The sequence below is a fragment of the Akebia trifoliata genome, chromosome 8 (assembly GCF_017979445.1).
Source record: "Akebia trifoliata isolate Shusen 1 chromosome 8, ASM1797944v1, whole genome shotgun sequence".
Lineage (NCBI taxonomy): Eukaryota > Viridiplantae > Streptophyta > Magnoliopsida > Ranunculales > Lardizabalaceae > Akebia > Akebia trifoliata.
The window spans coordinates 5793124-5817620 of record NC_141382.1 but is presented as its reverse complement, the minus strand read 5'-3'; the positions used below and the strand labels follow the sequence as shown (position 1 = coordinate 5817620).

The window sequence follows — 24497 nt, the reverse complement described above, 5'->3', positions numbered from 1 at the left end:
GCCAAACCATTGCAATGTTTGAAGAGTATGTTTTAATATTTAATTGGGGTGTAATAAGTAAAAGTTGGGGTGTTTATAGAATCTCTTAAAATTTACTTTTTTCTCCTTCTTCTAAATAAGTATTAAATATTTGTAGATTGCTCCTTACCCCCCGACATTAATATTATATTTATTTCTTATTTAGTTTTAAAGACATGAATTCAATGGTCATATGTCATTTGTGGATCCATGATTGTCTTTTTCGAGATACATTGTATTTAGATAAAATAAGTTTGCTTTCTTATAAATTTTTAGTTTTTATATAGTTGTAAAAGAGAATAAGATATAATGAGTTGGAAGGGAGTACGTGAAATATAAGTAAACAAACAATTCACACATGTTATAATGGGGCTCTCACCTTGAGAAAATTTGAACTTAGAGCTCCGATGTCCCCGAATCCACTATTTTTTTTTTTTTGTGCTAATCAAGTGTTCGGGTCAGTTTGTGCGTACCACGACTAATCTTGATGAGGACTACCACAACAACCCATCGCCATGGTTCTCCAGTTAAATCATGAGAAAAATCCAAGAGGGAAAACGAACCCATGATGTGTACCTAACCCACACTTCATGTGCTCACCCTTAATCCCGAACCCACTCTTGTTCTACACTTCTTTCATTCTAAATCTTGTCATTCTCTTTCTTTCGCTCCCTATTCTAATATTTTTTACCCATGATTTGCACAAGATTTCTTTTTTTCATTTATCCAAGATATCCCAACCACCCATCTTTATTTTTTTAAATAATGTTTAATCCATATAATCCTATATTGTATCTTATCTACTTTAATCTTCAAATCATAGGAATAAGATTTGATTTTTGAAGAAGTGATGTAAGGTAGAACAAACAAGCCAGATTCTAAGGTGAAATCTCAAGAATTAGGAGTAATGAAGAATTTTTATGTTAAGCAAAATAGACTAGAAACTTCAATATAAGTTTGAGAGATTAATGGAAATCAATCACACTAAAATTATGAAGTAATATCGTTCTTATGCTAAAAAAAATAAAGAAAAGAAAGAAAAAAGCCTTTCCTTTTTCTTTTATTAATCAATCGTTAAAAAAAAAAACTATTGAATTTATTTATTAGAATTCGTTATATAGATAATATCCTCATAACAATTTTAAAATCTTTTGAAATACTAAAAAATAACTTTCTAATCTATATATAACATATTACTAATCTTTTAATTCTATTAAAATTCAAATTGGACACATAAAAACACTTCTAATTGCAACGGATAAAAATGAATTTAGAAAAATAATAAAAACATAAAATAAATTAGAAATAAAATAGAAACTTCTTAAAGTTGAAATAGAAACTAACTGAAACTACTTTAGCAACTTAAAAAATAGAAACTCAACAGAAGAAAGAGTCTTAAAAAAAGTTGGACCAATTCTCGTGGACCAGTCAAAGATTAGTTAGATTTGACTCAATCAATATTATTAATTTCTTTGATGTATCTTAATTCTATTATAGGCATTGAGATAAGTGTCGTCAAACCTATTTATGAAAAAAAAGTAGAAGACAATGGAAAATTAAAGATAATAGATTTTTGCCTAGAGGTTGAAAAGAAGGGTATTTCTGTTATCTTCCGTTAGTATGCTAGAGTAGACTGAGGTCAAGGGGATATCATCAGTTGTTAAGTGTCTAGAGGTCACGTGCATGACACATGCTGTAGTAGACGTAACACGTAAGCCGTGATCTCACGTTCTCATATGAAGGTTCGCAGTTGGATTTTTAATCAAAGGGACCTGCGCAACGATCAGCCACACAATTGGAAGTCAACTAACAGGTGGCTCAGATCAATCTTTCTATTGTAAACTCGTACACGTGTCAATAACAGATTGCATATTATGTTCCGAGCATAAGTTCTTTAAGTAAGTGGTGATGGTCCGTGGTCCACCTACCCTTCAACTTTGGCTATAAAAGACCTTCTTCACCTTCTCTTGAGTCTGCCCACTCAAATCTTGACAAGGAAAAAATGGCGGAAGAGCAGAAGATCCAAATTCCAAGAGTGAAATTGGGAAATCAAGGCTTAGAGGTAAAACCCATTTCGATTCCCTCAATATTCATCTCTCCATATGTTGTTGTTGTTGTTATGTGTGTGTGTGTGTGCGTGCGTTTATTTCTCTCAATGAACTTTACAGAAACTTAATGAGTATGTGAACTCATCTAACTACCACCAGCCCTTTATTTAGAAGAACAAAATGCCCACAAAAACTTGTAGTATAAAGGGTCGTTAATCCCAAACCATATTAAATGAATGACTCTAATTTCAATAAGTAGAAGTGGTCTCATTAATTAGCCTCTATTTGTCTGGGGTTGTAAGCAATTGCCAATATTTTTTTTAATTTAAAATTCGTATTGAAAAACTGGAACTTGGGTTTTGTTGATGAGTTAGTATTTGCAAGTATCAACAGTGTGTTTCAATAATAAGTTAGTATTTGTTGCACTTTTACATTGGGGTTTGATCAGGGTGAAATTCTGGTCTTCTTCCAATCTTCATATTCGCTCTCATTACTTCAATCTATTTTATTTTTGGTCTTCCTTTTGCTCTTTTAGAATCTTCAATATTTGTATGATTCCTTATGAGTGGGGCTGCGATTGAATAATTAGGTAACACAAATTACAATGACTTGGCCTAGTTTTGTATCCACTGAAAATAAAGTTGATGGATGTGTAACCATAATGATCTAGATCTGCTTTATTTGCAGTAAATCTACTAGATTTATTTAGAATATGTTGTCGATGTTTGATGCAGATAATAGTGTGTTTTTTTAAAAGTTCTTTCCTCTCCTTGTGTGGTTATGATGATATTTAATGTCGATTTTGATATATTACCTCTAATTAGTTCTTTATAAATAAGTCTTTTTTCTCCCTTTTTTTGACTTGCATTTAATGCTTAATTTCTTCTTGGGTGTCGTACAAGGATTTTAATAACTTCTCATGTGTAACGCTCTTTTGCACTGCATTACCAAAGTAAAAGGATTTTAATAACTTCTCATGTGTAACGCTCTTTTGCACTGCATTACCAAAGTAAAAGGCTTGTGTTAGATTGGCTTCAATTGTTAAAAGAATTTCCATCTCTTGACATGAATCCTAGTCCTATGTATCATTTAGACTTTAGATAAGGTTGAATGGAGGAAAAAAATTTGTTCAGCGGACCCCATATATTTGGCATAAGGCTTTGATGACAATGATGAAGTTGTATGATGATGTACGATGCAGTAGTTTTCTTAAGAGAGAAAAAAAAAAATTCTTCAAAGGAATGATTTTGTTTTTCATTTTGTAATCGGTAATTTTATTTTGTTTTATAGGTCTCAAAGTTGGGGTTTGGGTGTATGGGCTTGACTGGAATCTACAATGCTCCTGTCTCTGATGAGATTGGTATTTCAATACTTAAGTATGCTTTCAATAAAGGAATAACATTCTTTGATACATCGGACGTCTATGGAGCCAATGCTAATGAAATCTTGGTTGGAAAGGTACACATGTCTGCTTTTTAATCCGAGCAGATTTGGTTCTTTATATTGTTGAACTTGTTTAGAAAACTGTTTTATTTCATCCAATCGTTCTATGATAAGAGCAAAACATGTACTACTTCTTGAAATTTTTCTATATGTTTTTTTTTTTTTTTTTGGTGAGTTAGACTCATTGGTGGTTAATATACAGTTGAAAATTGTACATATGTGAGAACCCATTCTAAAAACCATGATGAAGCTGTTTCTAATATTTGCTTTCAAACATTTAGGCTTCGGTTGGGTACTTGGGCTTGGATCTTGATATGTTACTTGAGATTCTCTCTGAAAAAAATCTAAATCTTTGCAGGCATTGAAGCAGTTACCTCGAGAAAAAATCCAGTTAGCTACAAAGTTTGGAATTGTCAGAACTGACAGAAATGGGATTGTAGTTAAAGGTACCCCGGAATATGTGCGTTCTTGTTGTGAAGCTAGCCTCAAACGTCTTGATGTGGAATACATTGATCTCTTTTATCAGCATAGAGTGGACACATCAATACCAATAGAAGAAACCGTAAGTGCTTCTGTTTTTATGGTTGTAAATTATTACTTGAAAGTTAATTTTTGAATCTTTCTTTCTGATTGGAATCAACTATTTTCTTGGGGAATGTAGATGGGGGAACTTAAGAAGTTGGTGGAAGAAGGAAAGATAAAGTACATTGGGTTATCTGAAGCCAGCCCGGACACAATAAGGAGGGCACATGCAGTACACCCTATTAGTGCTTTACAAATGGAGTGGTCACTATGGACTCGGGACATAGAGGAAGAGATAGTCCCACTTTGCAGGTCTGTTCAAAATCCAATCCAAGCTTTGTTGGTTGCACTTACATTGCATAAATATAAGCCTCTTGTTTCAATTGTAAGGATTAAGGAGTTTTTAGTTTTATCCCACGCTTGTAACACTAATTATGTTTATAGGTAAATTTATTTGGAGTGATAGTTTTAATGTTTAAAATATTCCGGTGATAAACGTTGTGTAGTCAAGCATTGTTTCTTTTATTGTTGAACGTCAATACAAATTTTTTTTTAATGAAGGAAAATTTATTTGGAGTTCAATTTAGACTTGAACTATTGTGGCATGTTGAATCTTTTCTTCAACATCTTTCCTATGTATATATATATATATATATTTTAATATTATTTCTTTTCTAAGATAAGAAAGAATTGCCCTTTGGATGTGACATCATTTCCAGGGAACTTGGTATCGGGATAGTACCGTATAGCCCTCTGGGTCATGGGTTTTTTGCTGGAAAGGCAGTTGTGGAAAGTTTATCTGCAACTAGTTTATTGGTATGTAGTTAAATTATTCTCAGGCCTTGCTTTTTCATCTTATTACTCTTATGTGGAAGCACGAGTATTTCATTATTTTTCCCTTTATGTCGAGTTTAATTTATTTGGTGAACTGATTGCTAAAATTTCTTTTTCAGGCCACGCATCCTAGGTTTGTCGGAGAGAACTTTGACAGAAACAAGATTCTGTTTACTCGGATTGCAAACTTAGCTTCAAAGTATGGATGCTCTCCTGCACAACTAGCTCTGTCATGGGTTCTCCATCAAGGAGATGATGTAGTCCCTATACCTGGTAAGTGACTGTTTCAATTATTTAACTTCTATTATCAATCGTAGACTTGTCAAAATGTATTGTTTTATGTCATTATTAGAACCCCTTCAAAAAAATTCTTGAAATGAGAAATTTACTAAAGAAAAACTAGTAAAATTCCCTTTATTCACCCATATTCTTGTGCGTGCTATATTTAATGAAATTGTTAAAACAAATGTGATGGTTTAGGTATCTACATCTTATGAAAGAGCTATACAGGTATTTGTTACACTTGAAGTGAAATTTGATTTTTTTTTTTTTTAATTTCCCTAGAGAAAACATGCTGTAGTCCTTAGTTTCTGCAATAACATTTTTTGATTGCTTGGAACATAAGTGATCACATTCTATCAACATTCCTGCTAGTTTAGCTACCCCATTTACTTCATTCATCTTCATCCTACTAAAGTATCTTCACTATAGCTTTCGTCGTTCTAGTTTTATTAGTGAAAATCAGCTTTATTATAGATGGAAAAACAATCAGAGGTGTATACTACATGCAATTTCTCAGACAACTAAGGTCAATTCCTATAGTAGTAGATTGCCACGACGACTTTTAGGTTTTTTTCTTATGGTGATGCATGCTTTTGGCAGTACTCAATGTCACATTGTGATTAATGTAAATTGGAGTCTGAAATATGTGTATCTTAACTTCTTTTTTTTTCCTCCCCTCAAATTTCTACAGGTACAACCAAGATTAAGAACCTGGATGATAATATTGGTTCCGTGAAGGTGAAGCTAACCGGAGAAGACTTGAAGGAAATTTCTGAAGCGGTGCCTACTGATGAGGTGGCGGGCAATAGACAGTACGATCTCTTTTACAGTTGCTCATGGAAGTTTGCAAATACACCTGCAAAAGTTTGAAAAGATATCAGTTTCTGCTGCTGCTTTTTTTGTTATGTGTTGGGGGGTGAAACTTGTATCTTGATCAGCTCTTAAATCAGCTTGTATTGTTTCTTTCTGAATAAAATTTGTGAGGTTTATGATCTAAAACTTTTTTGAATCTCAGCATTTCTCAGTTTTTTACAATAATTTTAGTTTAAGCTTGTGAGCATCAAATCAGTGATTCAAATTTCTTCTATTAAGGGATGCTTCTGCAGGGAATTTTGAAAGAACAGAACATTCATGAAACTTTCAATATATCGAGATCAATGTTTCATTCTGGTCTTGATTAAAATTAGAATGTTTGGCCCAAACCTTCTCAAATGGAATGAAACTCTGAACCATGGTCTTGACTGTAGGTACGAGGTGGTTGGTTCAAATCCAACTTACATACACAGAGAAGTTGCATCTATAACACAGAGGCATCAGGCAATTTTTTCTGGTCCTCAAAATATCAGGCTTGGAGCATTGGCCAATTTTCCCTATTCTTTTAGTTCTTCCTTATCCTCTCTTGTTTCTCATTTTTTTACTTCGAAACTACCACACTCCCCTTCTTGATCCTTTTTTTTTCCCCCCTCCATGGACTTTCTCTGTGATTGTTTCTTCTTTTCTTTCACCCCCCCCCCCCCCCCCTCCCTTTTTTTTTTTTGTTGGGGGTGAGGAGGGTGTCAATGGATAGTCGAAATTCGAATTCAATTTTGAATTCGAAAAATTGGATATTATCCGAAATTTTCGGATATCGGATTCGTATTCATATGCTATTTTAACATTTGAATGAATTTCGGATACGAATTCGGATATTACTAAATCCGATTCGATAATATCCATCCGATTATAAATACATGTGTTACGTATTCATGTAACACAGCAAAACTTATATATATATATATATATTCTCTCTTGTATTCAAGTTTTACAACGAAATATCACTTGAAATCTTTATCTTCTCAACCAAAGACGCAGAATCAATGGGTTTCGACTGTGCAAATTCCCCATAGCCACCCTCTTCTTCGGCCGGCGAACACCAAAGTAGGTATTTCCTCTCTCTCTCTCTCTCAGTAAAACCTTATATTTTATTCGAATTTTTCATTTATTTTTTCAAAAATCAAAATTTATTTGATTTTAAAATCATTTTTTTTTTCAAAAATGAAAGCTTATTTGATTTTGAAACTGAAATACGTTGAAGATTGTAATTTCTGAAGTTGAAAAAATTAGGAAAATCGATTTGATTTTTGCCAATTGAGGTTTGTATACATCGAATCTAAGTTTGTTAGGATTTTTATCGAATCGAATATTATCGGATATCCGATATATTTTTCGAATACAAATTTGAATGTTAGTTAACAATATCTGATCGGATTCGAATTCGGATATCAATATATTTTTTTTAATTCAAATTCGGATATAGCATTATCCAATCGGATAGCTATCCGTTGACAGCCCTAGGGGGGGGATACATGGGCATTCTTTTTGCGGTTAAAGGGTAAAAGTGAAAAAAAAGAAGATGATGGATGCTTTTAAAAAATTGAGGTTACGAGGATAAGAAAAAATAATAATAAAGTGAGTTAAAAAAAAATATAATAAAATTAGAAGGGGAGAAGAGAAAAAAATAATAAAGTGGTCTTACAAGAATTATAACTATATGAGATGTTTGTCCCCGGTAAAATTGCAGCGAATGAGACTTTTATCCCAGGCTAAAACTTTGACAAGTGGGCCCTACAATTTGTGTTTTATTATATAAGATTATTATAGCTTTTACTTATGCAAGGCAACATAAAAAATAATTGGTCCTACTATCCCTATATGTTCCATTAATGATATTCCCTTGATACCCCAAAGTAAGTAATTGCGTATCGTGCTTGTCATTGATTTTGTCTGATTCTGCTGGAAATCAATTCCTTTTTGACTCTACGTTATTAATTCTACTAATCCCCCAAGAAATGATAAAGCTTTCATAGGATCTCTACAGGTGCTGGTGGTCTACATCTACATAGACGTGTTTGTTTTGTTTCGTTGAGCTCTCTCCAAGATAACGCACAAATTGTTAACTCCTTTCGTGGGGTCAGAAATTACGTGACAAAGAATTCTGCTAACTTAGAACTCTTATAACCACATCCATCATTTCTTCAGTTCTCTTTTTCTTCTTCCCCTCCTTTCTTTCTTTCTTTCTCTCTCTCTCTATATATATATATATATATAAAATGTTCAGCAACAAACATTTTTCAAAACATGAGTAAGAAGTTTTTGAATGGATTGATTTTTTGTGAGGATAATCATTACGGTGAGAAGATCATCATCACCAAAAATCAGCCCATTCCAAAACTTCTAATCCCATAAAAAATGATTTACAAAATATGGACAGCCCACAATTTTTCAACTTGTAAACATGGGATTAGAAGTTTTGGAATAGACTGATTTTTGGTGAGGATGATCTCCTCATCATAGAGATCATCCTCACCAAAAATCAGCCCATTCCAAAATCTGTAACTCATGTAAGACAAAAATGATGGCCAAAATGTTTGGTGCTGAACAAGACCCTATATATATATAGGGTAGCGTTCAATGGCCAACATTTTGGCAAACACATTTTTCAAAACATGGGTTAGAGGTCTTGGAATGGGCTGATTTTTGGTGAGGATGATCTCTACGGTGAGGAGATCATCATCACCAAAAATCAGCCCATTCCAAAACTTCTAACCCCATCAAAAATGATTTACAAAAAATGGACGGTTCACGATTTTTCAACTTGTAAACTGGGGCTAGAAGTTTTGAAATGAGCTGATTTTTTGTGAGGATGATCTCCTCACCGTAAAGATCATCCTTACCAAAAATCAGCCCATTCCAAGACCTCTAACCCATGTTTTGAAAAAGTGTTTGCCAAACTGTTGGCCATTGAACGGGACCCATATATATATAGGGTCAGATTATTACGACCCCCATTACGACCCCCTTTGCGACACACCTTTTTGTCTTATATGGGCAAAAATGTTTGGAATGGGCTGATTTTTTGTGAGGATGATCTCTATGGTGAGGAGATCATCCTTGCCAAAAATCAGCTCATTATGAAATTTCTAGCCCCATGTTTTCAAGTTGAAAATTTTTAGACCGTCCAATTTTTGTAAATAAATTTTGATGGGGTTAGAAGTTTTGGAATGTGATGATTTTTTGCCAGGATGATCCCCTCATCACAAAGATCATCCTCACAAAAAATCAGCCCATTCCAAATATTTTTGCCCATATAAGACAAAATGGTGTGTCGCAAAAGGGATCGTAATAACACCATCCATATATATATATATATATATGGGTCACGTTATTACGACCCCCTTTTGGACCCCCTTTGCGACACACCTTTTTGTCTTATATGGGCAAAAATATTTGGAATGGGCTGATTTTTTGTGAGGATGATCTCTATGGTGAGGGGATCATCCTGGCAAAAAATCATCCCATTCCAAAACTTCTAATCCCATCAAAATTGATTTACAAAAATTGGACGATCTATAATTTTTCAACAAAAATCGGACGGTCTAGAAGTTTTGGAATGGGATGATTTTTTGCCAGGATGATCCCCTCACCATAGAGATCATCTTCACAAAAAATCAGCCCATTCCAAACATTTTTGCCCATATAAGACAAAAAGATGTGTCGCAAAGGGGGTCCGAAAGGGGGTTGTAATAACGTGACCCTATATATATATATATATATGTTTTTTTTTTTTTTTTAAAAAAAATTTTCAATTTGCAAAATTGCCCTTCTCTCTCACTCTCTTTTTAACCTTTTATTGCAAGCAAGGGATGTAGAGATTAAAAAAAATAAAGTTGTCCCCCAACCTTAGCGCCAATTGCTGTCTTAGTGCTGCGAACTAGAGTGAAAAACTGAGGTGGGAAAATCATTTTCTTTCGTAGAAAACACTTTCTCACCCAAAAAAGAAAATTACTTTGCACCATAAATGAATTTAAGGAAAATACACTATTGTACAACTAAAACTCGTATTTGATGACCTGATATGAAAATATTTTGAAGAAAATAAATGTTTAAAAATTTTGAAGTTGAAGATGAGGGTATTTAGATCAATTTTTCGTTGGTCTTTGTCAGACTAAGGTCATGGGTATCTCATCACTTTTAAAAATCAATGGTTGTGCAAGCATTCACCAAAGCATGGAGGGGCATGTTTAAGTCACCCTATAATTTCATCAAAATGGAATCTCTAAAATTCGATTGGGATATTCAAAATCCAAATTTTTTAGATGAAAATGATGAATTTAATGATTGGGACAATTCGTGAGAAATGACCAAAGTGGGGTTCAGTGACTGATTAAAAAAGAGGGATTTACTAAATAGACTATTTATCGAGGACTGATTAGAAAGAATCTTAAGTAATTTTTCCCATAATCAACCTGTCGATATCAATTCTTACAAATAATCTAGGAACAGATTTTCCAATAAAAATAGTTTTTCTCGAGATGATATTTTTTAAGAAAATGAAGTGATGACACTGATGAGAGAGTTGCACACTTCAGTTACAATCTTGGAGATGACCTTCTAATTTTGTTTCCTTTTAACATCTTCTCAGATTTTTAGGGTTTCAGATACATAAAGCGAGAGCCATGGAGATTCTTCTTAGAACCTCTCCATGTCTCCCTTATCTTCCCAATCTCAACTTCAATCATTCCAGAAAACAAACTCTAAGACTCAAAACCAGCAATCGCAGCGAAATTAGGGTTTCCTCTACTCGTCTCAACTCATTCTCAACTTCACCACTCTTTAAAAAATTCCACAATTCCAATCCAATTTCATCAAACCATGAACCTTTGGGGATTCGATGTTCGGCTGCTACAGCCGATTCTTCAGCTTTTGCTTCAGAATCAAATCCATCTAATCTTCCCGCCAAGAAGTTCTTAGGTGTAGAAATCGAAACTTTGAAAAAGGTGGCACCTTTAGGGCTTATGTTCTTCTGTATTCTCTTCAATTACACAATTCTTCGTGACACGAAGGATGTTCTTGTTGTTACGGCCCAAGGAAGCAGTGCTGAGATTATTCCCTTTTTGAAAACATGGGTCAATTTGCCTACAGCGATTGGGTTTATGATTTTGTACAATAAGCTTTCGAATGTTTTGTCGAAAGAGGCGCTTTTTTACACTTGTATGCTGCCCTTTATTGCATTCTTTGGGGCATTTGCATTTCTTCTGTATCCAAATGTTAATGTGATTCATCCAATTGGATTGGCTGATCGGCTTTTGGAAATTCTCGGTCCAAGTTTCCTTGGCCCCATTGCGATTTTTCGGATATGGAGTTTCTGTATTTTTTATGTTATGGCTGAGCTTTGGGGCAGTGTGGTGGTTTCATTGCTATTCTGGGGTTATGCTAATCAGGTGAGAAATTTGAAAATTTTAATGGGTTTATGTGGTTTTGGGGAAGTTTCTTTCATTTTATTTTATTACTAAATTGTGTCTGCATAGATGGGGGAATATATGCATTATTAGATTTATTGTTTCTTTTTCTAAGTGGATTTTTTTATGTAATTTGGTGGGTATTGTGATGATCACGTGTTTGTTACTGGTTCGGTTATGATTTTGGGCTAATTTAATTTTACTTCTTTGACGTATCAGACCACTTATTGGGTGTTGTTAACATGATCTGGGGGTATTGAGAAGATTACATGTTTGTTACTGGTTTGGTTGTTTAAATATGATTTTGGGCTAATTTAATTTTACTTCTTTGACGTATCAGACCACTTCTTGGGTGTTGTTAACATGATCTGGGGGGTATTGAGAAGATTACATGTTTGTTAGTGGTTTGGTTGTTTAAATATGATTTTGAACTAATTGAATTTTACAACTTTGATGGATCAGACCACTTATTGGGTGTTGTTTATATAATTGGGTGGGTATGAAGATTACATGTTTGTTACTGGTTTGGCTGTTTAAATATGATTTTGGACTAATTGAATTTTACAACTTTGATGTATCAGACCACTTATTGGGTGTTATTTATGTAATTTGGTGGGTATTGAGACGATTATGTTTTTGTTACTGGTTTGGTTGTTTAAATATGATTTTGGGCTAATTGAATATTACTACTTTGATGGATCAGACCGCTTATTGGGTGTTGTTTATATAATTTGGTGGGTATTGAGGCGATTACATGTTTGTTACCAGTTTGGTTGTTTAAATATGATTTTGGGCTAATTGAATTTTACAACTTTAATGTATCAGACCACTTATTTGGTATTGTTAACTTGCACTAATACTTAGCTAGAATATATTATACTGAGTTGATTCTTAATCTGTTTCTTCTTCTTATTGCATGGTTTTAGACCCGCAATTTACTAATCCTTATATGGTTATTTAATTCTATTCTGTTTCTTGAATTTGTTATTTATTAAAGTAATTAGTATTTAAAATGTTTTTTGGTGTATGGGATTTAGATCACCACAGTGGATGAAGCGTCTCAATTCTATCCGCTATTCGGGCTGGGAGCAAATATTGCTCTTGTATTTTCAGGTCGAACTGTGAAATATTTCTCCAACTTACGAAAGAATTTAGGACCTGGGGTTGATGGATGGGCTGTATCCCTCAAAGGAATGATGAGCATTGTAGTGGCCTTAGGGCTAGTTATATGTGGAATCTATTGGGGAATGAACAGGGTTATTAAGACAGAAACTGGGCGGGTGAAGAAGAAGAAGGTTAGTTAATGGTAGTTCTTTGAATTTTTTTTAAAACTATTCTTCCAATCTTAAACTCAATATCTTCTATTTGTACACTATTGGAAACTTCATGCTATGTCTTACAGGACAAGCCGAAGATGGGAACGATGGAAAGTCTTAAGTTTCTGTTGTCTTCAAGGTACGTGAGGGATCTTGCAACTTTGGTTGTTGCCTACGGGATCAGTATCAACCTTGTTGAAGTTACATGGAAATCCAAGCTCAAGGCTCAGGTAAATCAAATCTTTGTTCCCTTATTCTTTCCTATGATTTTTTTGGTGCCCCAGTGATAATTGTAGTAGTAGAAGTTATTTTCTTAAGAGTGCAATTAGCCTTACTAACTTAGTAAGATTTCAACTCTTAGTAAGGGTCATTGACCTCACCTTGTGGCATCCAAAAACATGATAATATCCCACAGGGTAGTAGAATTTGTTTTTTACCCTTGAAATTTAATTTTAAATTTGTGGGTTCTGTGGAAGTTTATTAGCCACCCATTTTCAAAACCTTGGATCAAGCCCGAAAATAAAATAAAAATATGAACGTTTTTTTGGATCTGAGTTTTTCCATGAGATCTAGAGGGCTGTGGTGTTGGGTTGCCAATGTGGTAATAATCCATTAGAGCAAAACAACCCTTAGTAAGACTTAAAATCTTACTAAATTAGTGAGGAAATGTTTCTCTTTTCTTCATGGTATCATATTAAAATAAATTGTGATTGGTAGTTTCCCAGTCCCAATGAGTACTCTGCCTTCATGGGTGATTTTTCAACATGCACCGGAATCGCTACATTCACAATGATGCTACTCAGTCGAGTGATCTTTCGGAAATTTGGATGGGGTGTAGCAGCTGCAATCACACCCACTGTTCTACTTGTTACGGGAGTTGCTTTTTTCTCATTAGTTTTATTCAGTGATCCATTGGCTCCATTGTTTGGGAGTCTCGGTGTGACCCCACTTCTAGCGGCAGTTTATGTTGGAGCTCTACAGAACATCTTTAGCAAGAGTGCAAAATACAGCTTGTTTGATCCCTGCAAAGAGATGGCTTACATTCCATTGGATGAAGAAACGAAGGTGCAATGATCTTTCTTACTCTTGTCTATAACATTCATGATTCATGTACATAAAAGTCGGTAAAAAAAATGTTATTGAAAGGAACTGTCCAACTGAACCCAAAAGCATTGCAAATGAGCATTGGCGCCATAAAAATACAATTTCAGTTTGATGGACGGTTCTATAGCTGAATTTGACTCCGTTCTTAGCATCTGAAGTTCAGAGCGACCTATAATTGACTCTGAAGCTCTCGCTAATAATTCATCATGACCCCTCTTAGAGAACTATCTTTTGCAAAGAGAATCTCTTCTAAAAGTAGCTAATATTCTGAATGTTCCCTCCCCCAAGGGGGCTAGGGGGGTAACAGTCCATACGAGCTATTGAGAAGAAAGAGACAAGTTTGGGGTATGCTCTTTGGAGACTTCAAAGTCCCCCCGAGGTCCATACGAGCTGTCCATTCTAAATAGACATTATTTTTTATAATTGAAATTGGCTTTGGTAGTATACCATCCTAATTAAATGGTTACTTGCATGCCAGGTGAAAGGAAAAGCAGCAATTGATGTGGTCTGCAATCCTTTAGGGAAATCGGGAGGTGCTTTGATTCAACAATTCCTCATTTTAACTTTCGGTTCCCTCTCAAATTCGACGCCTTATCTCGGAGGGATATTGCTTATTATTGTTCTGGCCTGGTTGGCTGCTGCAAGATCGTTGGACCGTCAGTTCACCCCAATGGCAAAGAAGGACCTTAAAGACAAGCTCATCGAGGGTAAGATTTCTGCCGTAAACTCGAGGCTTAGTCTAAATCTCCAACCAAAGCAGGGTGTCACTTACCGCTTTGTTAGTACCTTGAATTCAATGGGATTCATTGAGGGAAAGTATGTCCCGGTTGTTGAGGACACGTCCTCTACTGGAGGGCTTCAGCATCTCACCGTAAGGAAGCTTGACGCAAAAGATGAAGGTGAAGAAGATCTAGTAGGTGCTGTTGTAAAGCAAGCACCTGTTCAAGGAGTGGAAGGTGGTGACCATGAAGGAAATGGCCATCTATCGGCCAAGGAGAAAGAGGTGCCCGATAAATCTCTTTGAGCTGCAAATGTGTCAATCACAAGTTTCATCGGACAAGTGACCTTAAATCCCATTGATCATGGATTGATGGTGATCTTGATAATGATGGTGTCAACGAATAATGGTCATTTAATGTTGAAGCCGACAACTAGGATGAGAAGGAGAGAGAGAGGCACCTGTAACTGGAAATCGTTGGTACTTGTATTTGCTAAGTTGAGGTATTTATAATGCACGTTTTGGTATTTTATAAGTTAATGTGCCAAAGTAGAGGAATAACTAGTTGTATTTAAGATTTTGAGTTATTTTAAGAGTTTTTTGTTCTAAAATCATGAATTCTGTGTGTCAACTTCTTGGTATTTTGTTGAGACTGAATTATTTATTCTCACCCTTTGATTGAGCAAACTATGTTACTTTTGAATTTTAAGCTCTTAAAGTCTATGATTTTGGTTTCAAACCATAAATTGAAACTTTTAGGAGGGCTCCTACTTTCCTGTTTGGTGAATTAAAACTCTCATAAGATTTAATTAACTCAAGTCTTGCTTCTGAACTGTTTGCCTAATCTGTCATGTTCGTCGAAAAGAATATCATGTATTAGATGAATTTTTTTGCTAAGCAGAACTGACGATTAGGATTATGCAATCTGTTCGATTCCACACCGATGAGACTTCTATGGTGGGACCCATTGATGGTGAGTCCTAACCTCACTAGAATTTTATAACTTGTCACCGTGGCTATCATTGGTCATGGTTGTCTACATCTAAATCATTCAATAATAGTTCTTCAGTTTGTTGTCTATCTCGACCATTGTTACAAATATATATTCTATCTATCTATATAAATAAATAGATAATGATTGAAGTTTCAGATTTTTTCTAACTACAATGAACCTCATTTTCAGAATTTTATAACTTGTCATTGGGGCTATCATTGGTTATAGTTGTCGACATCTAAATCATTCAATAATAGTCCTCTAATTTGTTGTCTATCAGGACCATTGTTACAAATATATATTCTATATTACTTTCTGATATTGTCTTGTCTTGTTATTTTTTCAGCACATATTGATTACATTACACTTCAGTTCTGGCATCAATTATTTTGTTCTCATCATTACTGATTTAATTTAGTTTTTTTTTTTTCCGAATAATTCAACCTAAATAATGACCCTTGGGAGAAGAGGGGGTTGGTTCAACGGTAAAACTAGTGATAGGGGTTTTTTCCTTCTGGTCGTCTGTTCAAAATTGAGTGATCTTTTGACTTATCTTGTTGAGCATTGCAAAACTTCCTTAGAGTTGGGGTATTTCTTATCCATCAATCTTAAACAATGGAAGTTTTAGTTTTCTAAAGTGTAGCTAATTTCAAACTTTTATTCTAACAATGCTTCAACCATTAATAAATAAATTTTCAGCCAAGACCAAGATGGTTTTTAGATGATAAGTTATAATTAAACAATGAGGCCAAATGTTTATGAATTATTATTAGTGGGTTTTGTGTGTGTGTGTGTGTGTGTGAGGGGGAGGGGGGGGGGGGGGGGGGGGGGGGGAGCAATTAATGCAAAGACCTATGTTTTGAAAATATGTATAAAAAAGTTCTTTCTAAAAAAAAATATGGACTCTTTAATACTTAATTTATCAAATATTAGCTTAAAAATAAATTTTTGAAGTGAAAATATCATAATAACCCTTTTAATTAATGCAAAAAACCTATGTTTTGAAAATATGTATAAAAAAGTTCTTTCTAAAAAAAATATGGACTCTTTAATACTTAATTTATAAAATATTAGTTTAAAAATGAATTTTTGAAGTGAAAATATCATAATAACCCTTTTAATGATTTTTTAAGTTTAAATAACTATGTTTATTTGAGAATATTTGAATTACTCTTATGTTTTATAATTAATGGCATGCCCCTTTAATTAATGCAAAGACCTATGTTTTGAAAATATGTATAAAAAAGTTCTTTCTAAAAAAAATATGGACTCTTTAATACTTAATTTATCAAATATTAGCTTAAAAATGAATTTTTGAAGTGAAAATATCATAATAACCCTTTTAATGATTTTTTAAGTTTAAAGAACTATGTTTATTTGAGAATATTTGAATTACTCTTATGTTTTATAATTAATAGCATGCCCCTTTAATTATGGTCATTTCTTGTAGATAATTTTTTTTTTTTTAAATCTTGTTTCTCTGATCAAAACTAATAATCTTTAAAACACATAGATGTTGATGACTACACCAATGATGATGATGGAGATGAGGATGATCATCATCAAATTGATTTAGTCTATGAATATTAGATTTATTAAAATATAATTTTAAAATTCGACTTAAATGCCCATTTAATTGATTCAACTCAAAAATTAGCAAAGTCGACAAAAATGTGTCAAATAAAAATTATATTGAATTTTTTTAAGAAATAAAATTTTTATTTTTTATTTTTCACTAAAATATTAATAACTAAATAAATTAGTTGAGTTTTTTTAATTGACCCCCTATATTTTTAGATCAAACATTTTGTAAAATTGTTAAAAGTGTATTTTAAGTATTTTTTTTTTAAATCTTTAAAAGATTTTTAATAGATTAATATTTTATTATGTGGGACTTCAATGGACTGTATTCTTTATTAGCGAACTATTCGATACATATTTTCAATAAAGAGTCTTTCAAAGTCATTCTCCTTTTTTTTTTACTTTTAAGGATAATCTTAATAATTTTGTAAATGAGTATGGACTATGTTTGTCAATGTATGGAATGCCCTAATTGGAGTTGGTTCCTCCATTCCACTTTGTTCAGAGCTAGATCATCTAATCCTCCACCGGGGGCCTACATTTGACGAGTACAAAAAGAATGAGCACTTATACAAGTAGTAATGGTTTTAAATGTTGTCCAAGAAAGAGATGACTCACCCGGTCTTGTTTAGCAACGATACAGATGTACACGGTGTTTCACGTCTCAACATTCACATCATCTCACAAGGCGTCTCAGACGATATTTTGAAAATCTTGTCCAACTCAGTAAAACTTAGCTGAGTCAACCGGTATTTTATAGATTTTAATTAAAATAATTAATTTTTTTAGATTTTAAATAATTATTATATAAATAAAAATATTATTTTATGATTAAATATTTCTTAATCTATCTTATTTTATTATAAAATTATAATTATTTCAATTTAAATATATGAAAATCAATCAATATAAATTGAGTTTAAGACCATGTATGTAGTGATTAACTATTAAAAGTTGAACTCCTTCATTGTTAACAATATATCCTATAAGAGTAATGATGAATGCACGCGGTTTTAGTACGTCAACTGATATGACAAGGGCACATAATCGCATATCTTTTTCTTGTGTATCCCGATGAAAAAGATCTATGATTTTGTGGCTTTGCAACGTTAGCTGCGTACCCAATTGTGTACCAAAACCGTGTGCATTCATCACGACTCATCTTATAAAATTGTGCTTATGGATAGATCATAATCGTCTATCATAGCTTTGAAACTCGTTCGTTTGATTGAGACTCTAATGATTTGAAAGCCACCAGGCAAGATAATCAATGTGAATCATCCATTACAATGACTCGACCAATTTAAAAATATTGATCTAGTCAAAGAAATTTAATCGAATCAATTGGGTTTTGAGTTATTGATGTAACTTCGTGAGGAGCATCTACTAATCTACCATATAATAATGAAAAATAGTAATTATTCAAACACAAATGGTAAACAAATAAATAATTTAAAAAAAAATTTAAACAGTTTAACCCGTCCAAAAAGAACTCGGACGTGTCAACTCGGTAGCGGCATACCGGGTTTTAAAACTCAACCGTTAGTCCGTTACTACTGACTAGTGTATCATCCAGTTACATAAGAACAGGCGCATAATATCAAAAGCAGGACGGTTTACTCTGCTTATGCGCCTACGCTCTTATCATGCGCACTCACTTCAGCTTCCCTGCAACACCAAGTCTTTGATGGCCATGGCACTGCAACAGTGTTATTGCCACACCTCATCAACTCTAACCTACACCCAACCTACCTTTTTCAAAACCCATAAAAATCCATCTCTCCAAATCTCCAAAACCTCTCAAAAACCCATTGAATCATCCCCATATCTCAAAGAGATATGCAAGCAAGGAAACCTCAAAGAAGCTTTTCTTTCACTCAACAACTTCTTCAACCAAAACCCTCATCAATTTCCTCCAGATGAAGCTTATTCATCCATTCTAGAACTTTGTTCTAGTAAAAAAGCATTTGCACAAGGCCAGCAAATCCATGCACATATCCTCACATCAAATTTGAGTTCTGATTCTGTGTTTTTGAACACCAAAATAGTGTTCATGTATGGGAAATGTGGGTCTCTTTTAGATGCTCAGAAACTGTTTGATGAAATGCCTAATAGAACCATTTTCACTTGGAATGCAATGATGGGTGCATATGTTTCAAATGGGGAATTTTTAGGAGCGCTTGAATTGTATCGGGAAATGCGGGTATTGGATATACCTGTTGATGCTTGCACTTTTCCTTCTGTTTTGAAAGCTTGTGGTGGGATGAAAGATCTTAATTATGGGACTGAGATTCATGGTCTAGCAATCAAATGTGGGTTTGTTGAAATTGTGTTTGTTGTTAATTCACTTGTGACTATGTATGCGAAATGCGATGATTTCAATGGAGCGACACTATTGTTTGACAGAATGGATGATAAGGGTGATGTTGTGTCATGGAACTCTATCATTTCGGCCTGTTCGGCCAATGGGCAATCTGTTCAGGCCTTGAGGCTTTTCCGAGAAATGCAAAGTGTGGGCGTACCCATGAATTCATATACTGTTGTAGGCGCTCTTCAAGCTTGTGAGGAATCATCTTTCTCAAAATTAGGTATGGAGATCCATGCATCTCTTTTGAAATCTGGTCGGGAACTCAGTGTTTATGAAGCCAATGCGTTGGTAGTTATGTATTCGAGATGTGGTAGAATGGGTGAAGCCATACGAGTGTTTCGCAAGATGGATGAGAAGGATAATGTATCGTGGAATTCGATGCTTTCGGGTTTTGTACAGAATGGTCTTTATGAAGAATCTGTTGTTTTTTTCCATGAAATGCTGGAAGCAGGTCATGAAACTGACCAGGTCTCGGTTTTAAGTATGGCTTCTACGTCCGGTCGGTTGGGAAATCTATCGAATGGGATGGAAGTTCATGCCTATGCAATAAAACATGGATTAGATTCTGATTTACAGGTTGGAAACACACTCCTAGATATGTATGCAAAATGCTCGAATGCAAATTATATGGACCGGGTTTTCGATAAGATGCCCAATAAAGACTTCATATCTTGGACGACAATCATTGCTGGCAGTGCTCAGAATGGTTGTTATTTGGAATCCGTGGAATTGTTTCGGGAAGTACAGATGGAAGGAATAAAGGTGGATGCGATGATGATCGGGAGTATTCTACTTGCTTGTAGTGGCTTGAGGTGTACTTCATATGTAAAGCAAATTCATAATTATATTATGAGACACGGGTTGTTTGATCTTGTGTTAGAGAACACAATTGTGGACGTGTACGGAGAATGTGGACAGATAGAGTATGCATCTCGAATGTTTGAAAGGGTACAGAGTAAAGATGTTGTGTCTTGGACAAGCATGATATCTTGTTACACCAATAATGGGTTTGCGAGCGAGGCCCTTGAACATTTCTATGAAATGGGAGAGACTGGTATTGAGCCTGACTTGGTAGCACTAGTGAGCTTGCTGTCAGCTTCGGCAAGTTTATCCGCCTTGAAGAAAGGAAAAGAAATTCATGGGTTCCTCATAAGGAAGGGATTCACCTTAGAAGGATCTATTGGAAGTTCTCTTGTGGATATGTACGCACGTTGTGGGATGATAGATAACTCATACAAAGTTTTCAATCAAGTTGGAGTTAAGGACTTGGTTTTGTGGACTAGTATGATTAATGCGAGTGGGATGCATGGTCGGGGCGAGGAAGCCATTGATATGTTTAAAAGGATGATGAACGAGGGTATGGTCCCCGATCACGTAGCCTTCTTGGCGCTTCTCTATGCATGTAGTCATTCGGGATTGATCGAGGATGGGAGAAGATTTCTCTCAATTATGAAAAATGAGTATCAATTGGAGCCATGGCCGGAACACTATGCATGTGTGGTTGATCTTCTCGGTCGTGCCAATCACTTAGATGACGCATACAACTTCATAAAGAGCATGCCAATCGAGCCAACGACTGCAGTATGGTGTGCTCTCCTTGGGGCTTGTCGAGTTCACTCCAGTAATGAATTAGGAGAAATTGCGGCAAGGAAACTTCTTAAGCTCGATCCCCAAAATCCCGGAAATTATGTGCTCGTCTCAAATATGTTTGCTTCTGAAGGAAGATGGAACGATGTTGATGAAGTGAGAATGAGAATGAAGGTGAGGGGATTGAGGAAGAATCCTTCATGTAGTTGGATTGAAATTGGTAATAAGGTGCATACTTTCATGGTAAGGGACAGGTCTCATCCACAATCAGAAGAGATTTACTCAAAATTGAACCAAATTACGGAGAGATTGGAAAGGGAGGGAGGTTATGTACCTGAGACGAAGTTCGTTTTGCATAATATTCATGAAGAAGAAAAAATAAGGATGCTTCATGGGCATAGTGAGAGGCTTGCCATTGCTTTTGGTCTGATTGGGACACCTGTGGGTACACCCATTCGAATAACGAAGAATCTTCGGGTGTGTGGTGATTGCCATGTCTACACCAAACTAGTCTCGAAATTCTTTGATCGAGAAATTGTTGTGAGGGATGCAAACAGGTTCCACCATTTCAAGGGTGGGGTTTGTTCATGTGGAGATTTCTGGTGAATAATGATAAAACATCAAATATGCAAAATGGGTGTTGGAGCTCGAAATGGGGATATGGGTAAAGCTTGGGTGATGACGCAAGTTGAAGCCTAGTTCTTGGTTGTTTGAACCAAATAGACATCCGATCCACTTGACAGATCTCTGAAAATGTTTTGTGGGGCTTTGAGTTGTTCAGTGTATTGAGATGCATCAAATCATGTTAAATAGGATTAGATCGGGTAATTTTGTTGCATTGTACTAGAGTGTATCTAGATGCACGTAAACATGCAGATGTTATAATTTAGGATTTTAAGTAGTTATGTAACTAGATGTACCCATTCTTTATTTAAGAAGAATCTCACTGAATATTAAAGAATCGGAATGCATATAACTTATATCTTGAGAAGAAGTATCTATGGTTTTTTTTTATTTTTTATTGCACTCTGTGTCGTAAGGATGTACAAAATACCTAATACCCGAAACCCGGACCAAAAACCAAATCCGAAACCAACTAAAAAAACTGAACCTTAAAAAAAAAAAAATTTTAAATGAAATATTCCCCCACCCCACATTTTTTTTTTTTTTTTTGTGTGCTGAGAATTTATTTATCCAACTTATAATCAGAAAAATTATAAGCATTTTTAAATACAAATATATTTTAATTAGTAAATTGATTTAAATAATTTGATTCGTTTAAAAACAAGATGAGTGGAATGAGTCAGTTGGCACAAAGAATGAAGCACGTGGTGTTTTTTTTCCAAAGAGAGTAGCGTCGAACCCAATGTCCTACATTGCACTGTACTGACATGGCAGTGCATAGAGAATTGCGTTGATTTTTTAACTGGTATCTCCTAATATTTAGGAGAAAATAACTGAATATTTACAACAGATTCTGATTTGAAATTAGAATATAAGGATTTTGCAATCTCATCATAATTGAACTGTTGTGATTTGGCGTCTAAATCATAACAGAGTGGCAGTGTTGATCCGCAATACTCCCCCTTAAGTTGGAGCATGAAGATTGATAATGCCCAACTTGGATACCAATATTTTGAATTGATCATGATTAAGAGCCTTGGTGAAAACATAAGCAATTTGGCAAGATGTGTGGATTTTCGCGGGTTGAAGGAATTTGACTTGAATCTTCTCATGAATGATGTGACAATCAATTTCGATGTTTTTTTGTAGGCTCATGGTAAACGGGGTTGGCAACAATGTGTAAGTTTGTCTGATTGTAACAAAAGAGTGTAGTAGCTTGAGTAAGAGGAACACCAAGGTCATGAAGAAGGTAGCGAAGCCAAGTGACAAGTAAGTCACCATCTATTGCGTTAAGCTTTAAATTTTGCTCCATAGGGGAAGTAGCTATTTTGGCATCGAGATAACTAGCATCATTCAAAATCTCCAAAGTATATTTGCATTAAGATAAGAAGGGACCTGAAGAAGCACGAATAACCTCAATTTTAAGAAAATATTTTAAAATACACAAGTCCATGGTGTTAAACTTGTCATGTTCAAGTGAGAAATAATGGTAGGATTATCAACGATGATAATGATATCGTCAACCAAAACACAAGTGGAGCTAGACTTGGTATGATGATAGAAAAGAGAATAATCGGCCTTAGATTGATTGAAACTAGCATCGCATAAGGCAGTAGAAAGTTTAGCAAACCAATTCCTTGAAGTCTATTTGAGGCCATACAAAGACTTATTGAGTTTACACACATGAAACTCTCCCTGTTTGGAAAATCTCGATGGTAACTTCATGAATACTTCTTCATCAAAGTCACCATGAAGGAATGCATTATTGACGTCCATTTGATATAATTGCCATTTTCGAGAACTAGCAACTGCAAGTAAGCATCGAATGGTGATAAGTTTGGCGACATGGGCAAATGTGTGATGATAATCCAACCCCTCGCGTTGAGTATAACTTTAGCAACTAAGCGTGCTTTATACCGCTCAATGGAAACATCTGGACGATATTAATTTCACTTTGAAAACTCATTTGCAACTGATGGGTTCTTTACTAGGAGGTAGTCGTGTGAGAGTCCATGTTTTATTTGCTTTCAAAACTTGAATTTCTGTGGCCATAACATCTCTCCAATGACTATCTTTGACATCTTGAGTGGATGAAGTTGGTTCCGAAATAAAGGTAATAAAAACTAAAAAGAACAGTGAGACGAAGAAAATTCGTTATAAGCTAAGAAATGCGAGAGTGGGTGAGAAGTACCTGTAGGTTTGACCTATAAAAAAGTCGTTGGAGAAGAGGTAGTGACAAAAGTGGAACACTCAAATTTTGCAAGGTGATGTAGTGGAACTCGAGGTCAAGTGGAACAATGAACATAGGATGCAGTGGCCACGACTGGAGAAGATGAGACTGGTGGTTCCATAGAATCATTAAGGTCAAGTGAAGCAGGAGAAGGTACCGATGAACTAGTGGGAACGATGGATGTTGAAATTAAATCAAGAGGGGATAACTCGCGAATGGGCTTAGAGATAACTGAAGATGGACTAACAAAAGGTGTATTGTGAAAAGGAAATATGGATACATGGAAAACAATATCCCTACTAATGAAAATTTATTTAGTATCAAGATCATATACCTTATACCCATGTTGCCCATGTCAATAATCAAGAAAAACACAACGACGAGCCCAAGCATAAAATTTATGCTTATAATGGATGTTATGAGCATACCAAAGACACCCAAATACACGAAGGTATTTGTTGTCGCTGGAAAAAGACTTCATAAGTACTTTTGTTATGAAGTAAATGAGTGGGTGGTAGGATAATAAGATGAGCAATGACAAGGACACATT

At 34.8% G+C, this 24497-nt stretch overlaps 3 protein-coding genes across 4 annotated transcripts; all 3 read left to right on the top strand.

Moving 5' to 3' along the window:
• Nucleotides 1-1923: 1923 nt before the first annotated feature.
• On the top strand, nucleotides 1924-6161 carry LOC147395703 (perakine reductase-like). Its single transcript, XM_086451292.1, has 7 exons — nucleotides 1924-2080; nucleotides 3357-3524; nucleotides 3868-4071; nucleotides 4171-4343; nucleotides 4751-4847; nucleotides 4985-5138; nucleotides 5839-6161. Exons 1-7 carry the CDS (start codon nucleotides 2021-2023, stop codon nucleotides 6015-6017), a joined length of 1035 nt encoding a protein of 344 aa, XP_086307418.1. The 5' UTR covers nucleotides 1924-2020; the 3' UTR covers nucleotides 6018-6161.
• An 810-nt stretch (nucleotides 6162-6971) lies between these two features.
• Nucleotides 6972-15181, top strand: LOC147395702 (ADP,ATP carrier protein 2, chloroplastic-like). Of its 2 annotated transcripts, none has more exons than XM_086449860.1 (5): nucleotides 6972-7064; nucleotides 12463-12720; nucleotides 12828-12971; nucleotides 13459-13806; nucleotides 14324-15181. In XM_086449860.1, the coding sequence occupies exons 2-5, from the start codon at nucleotides 12619-12621 to the stop codon at nucleotides 14867-14869; spliced, it is 1140 nt and encodes a 379-aa protein (XP_086305986.1). In that variant the 5' UTR covers nucleotides 6972-7064; nucleotides 12463-12618; the 3' UTR covers nucleotides 14870-15181. The 2 variants fall into 2 exon arrangements, with proteins under 2 accessions (XP_086305986.1, XP_086305985.1); XM_086449859.1 differs by lacking the exon at nucleotides 6972-7064 and adding an exon at nucleotides 10046-11407.
• Nucleotides 15182-18713: 3532 nt separating this feature from the next.
• On the top strand, nucleotides 18714-22082 carry OTP86 (Tetratricopeptide repeat (TPR)-like superfamily protein). The gene has a single exon (XM_086449829.1). It carries the CDS (start codon nucleotides 18766-18768, stop codon nucleotides 21697-21699), a length of 2934 nt encoding a protein of 977 aa, XP_086305955.1. The 5' UTR covers nucleotides 18714-18765; the 3' UTR covers nucleotides 21700-22082.
• The last annotated feature ends 2415 nt before the right edge of the window (nucleotides 22083-24497 follow it).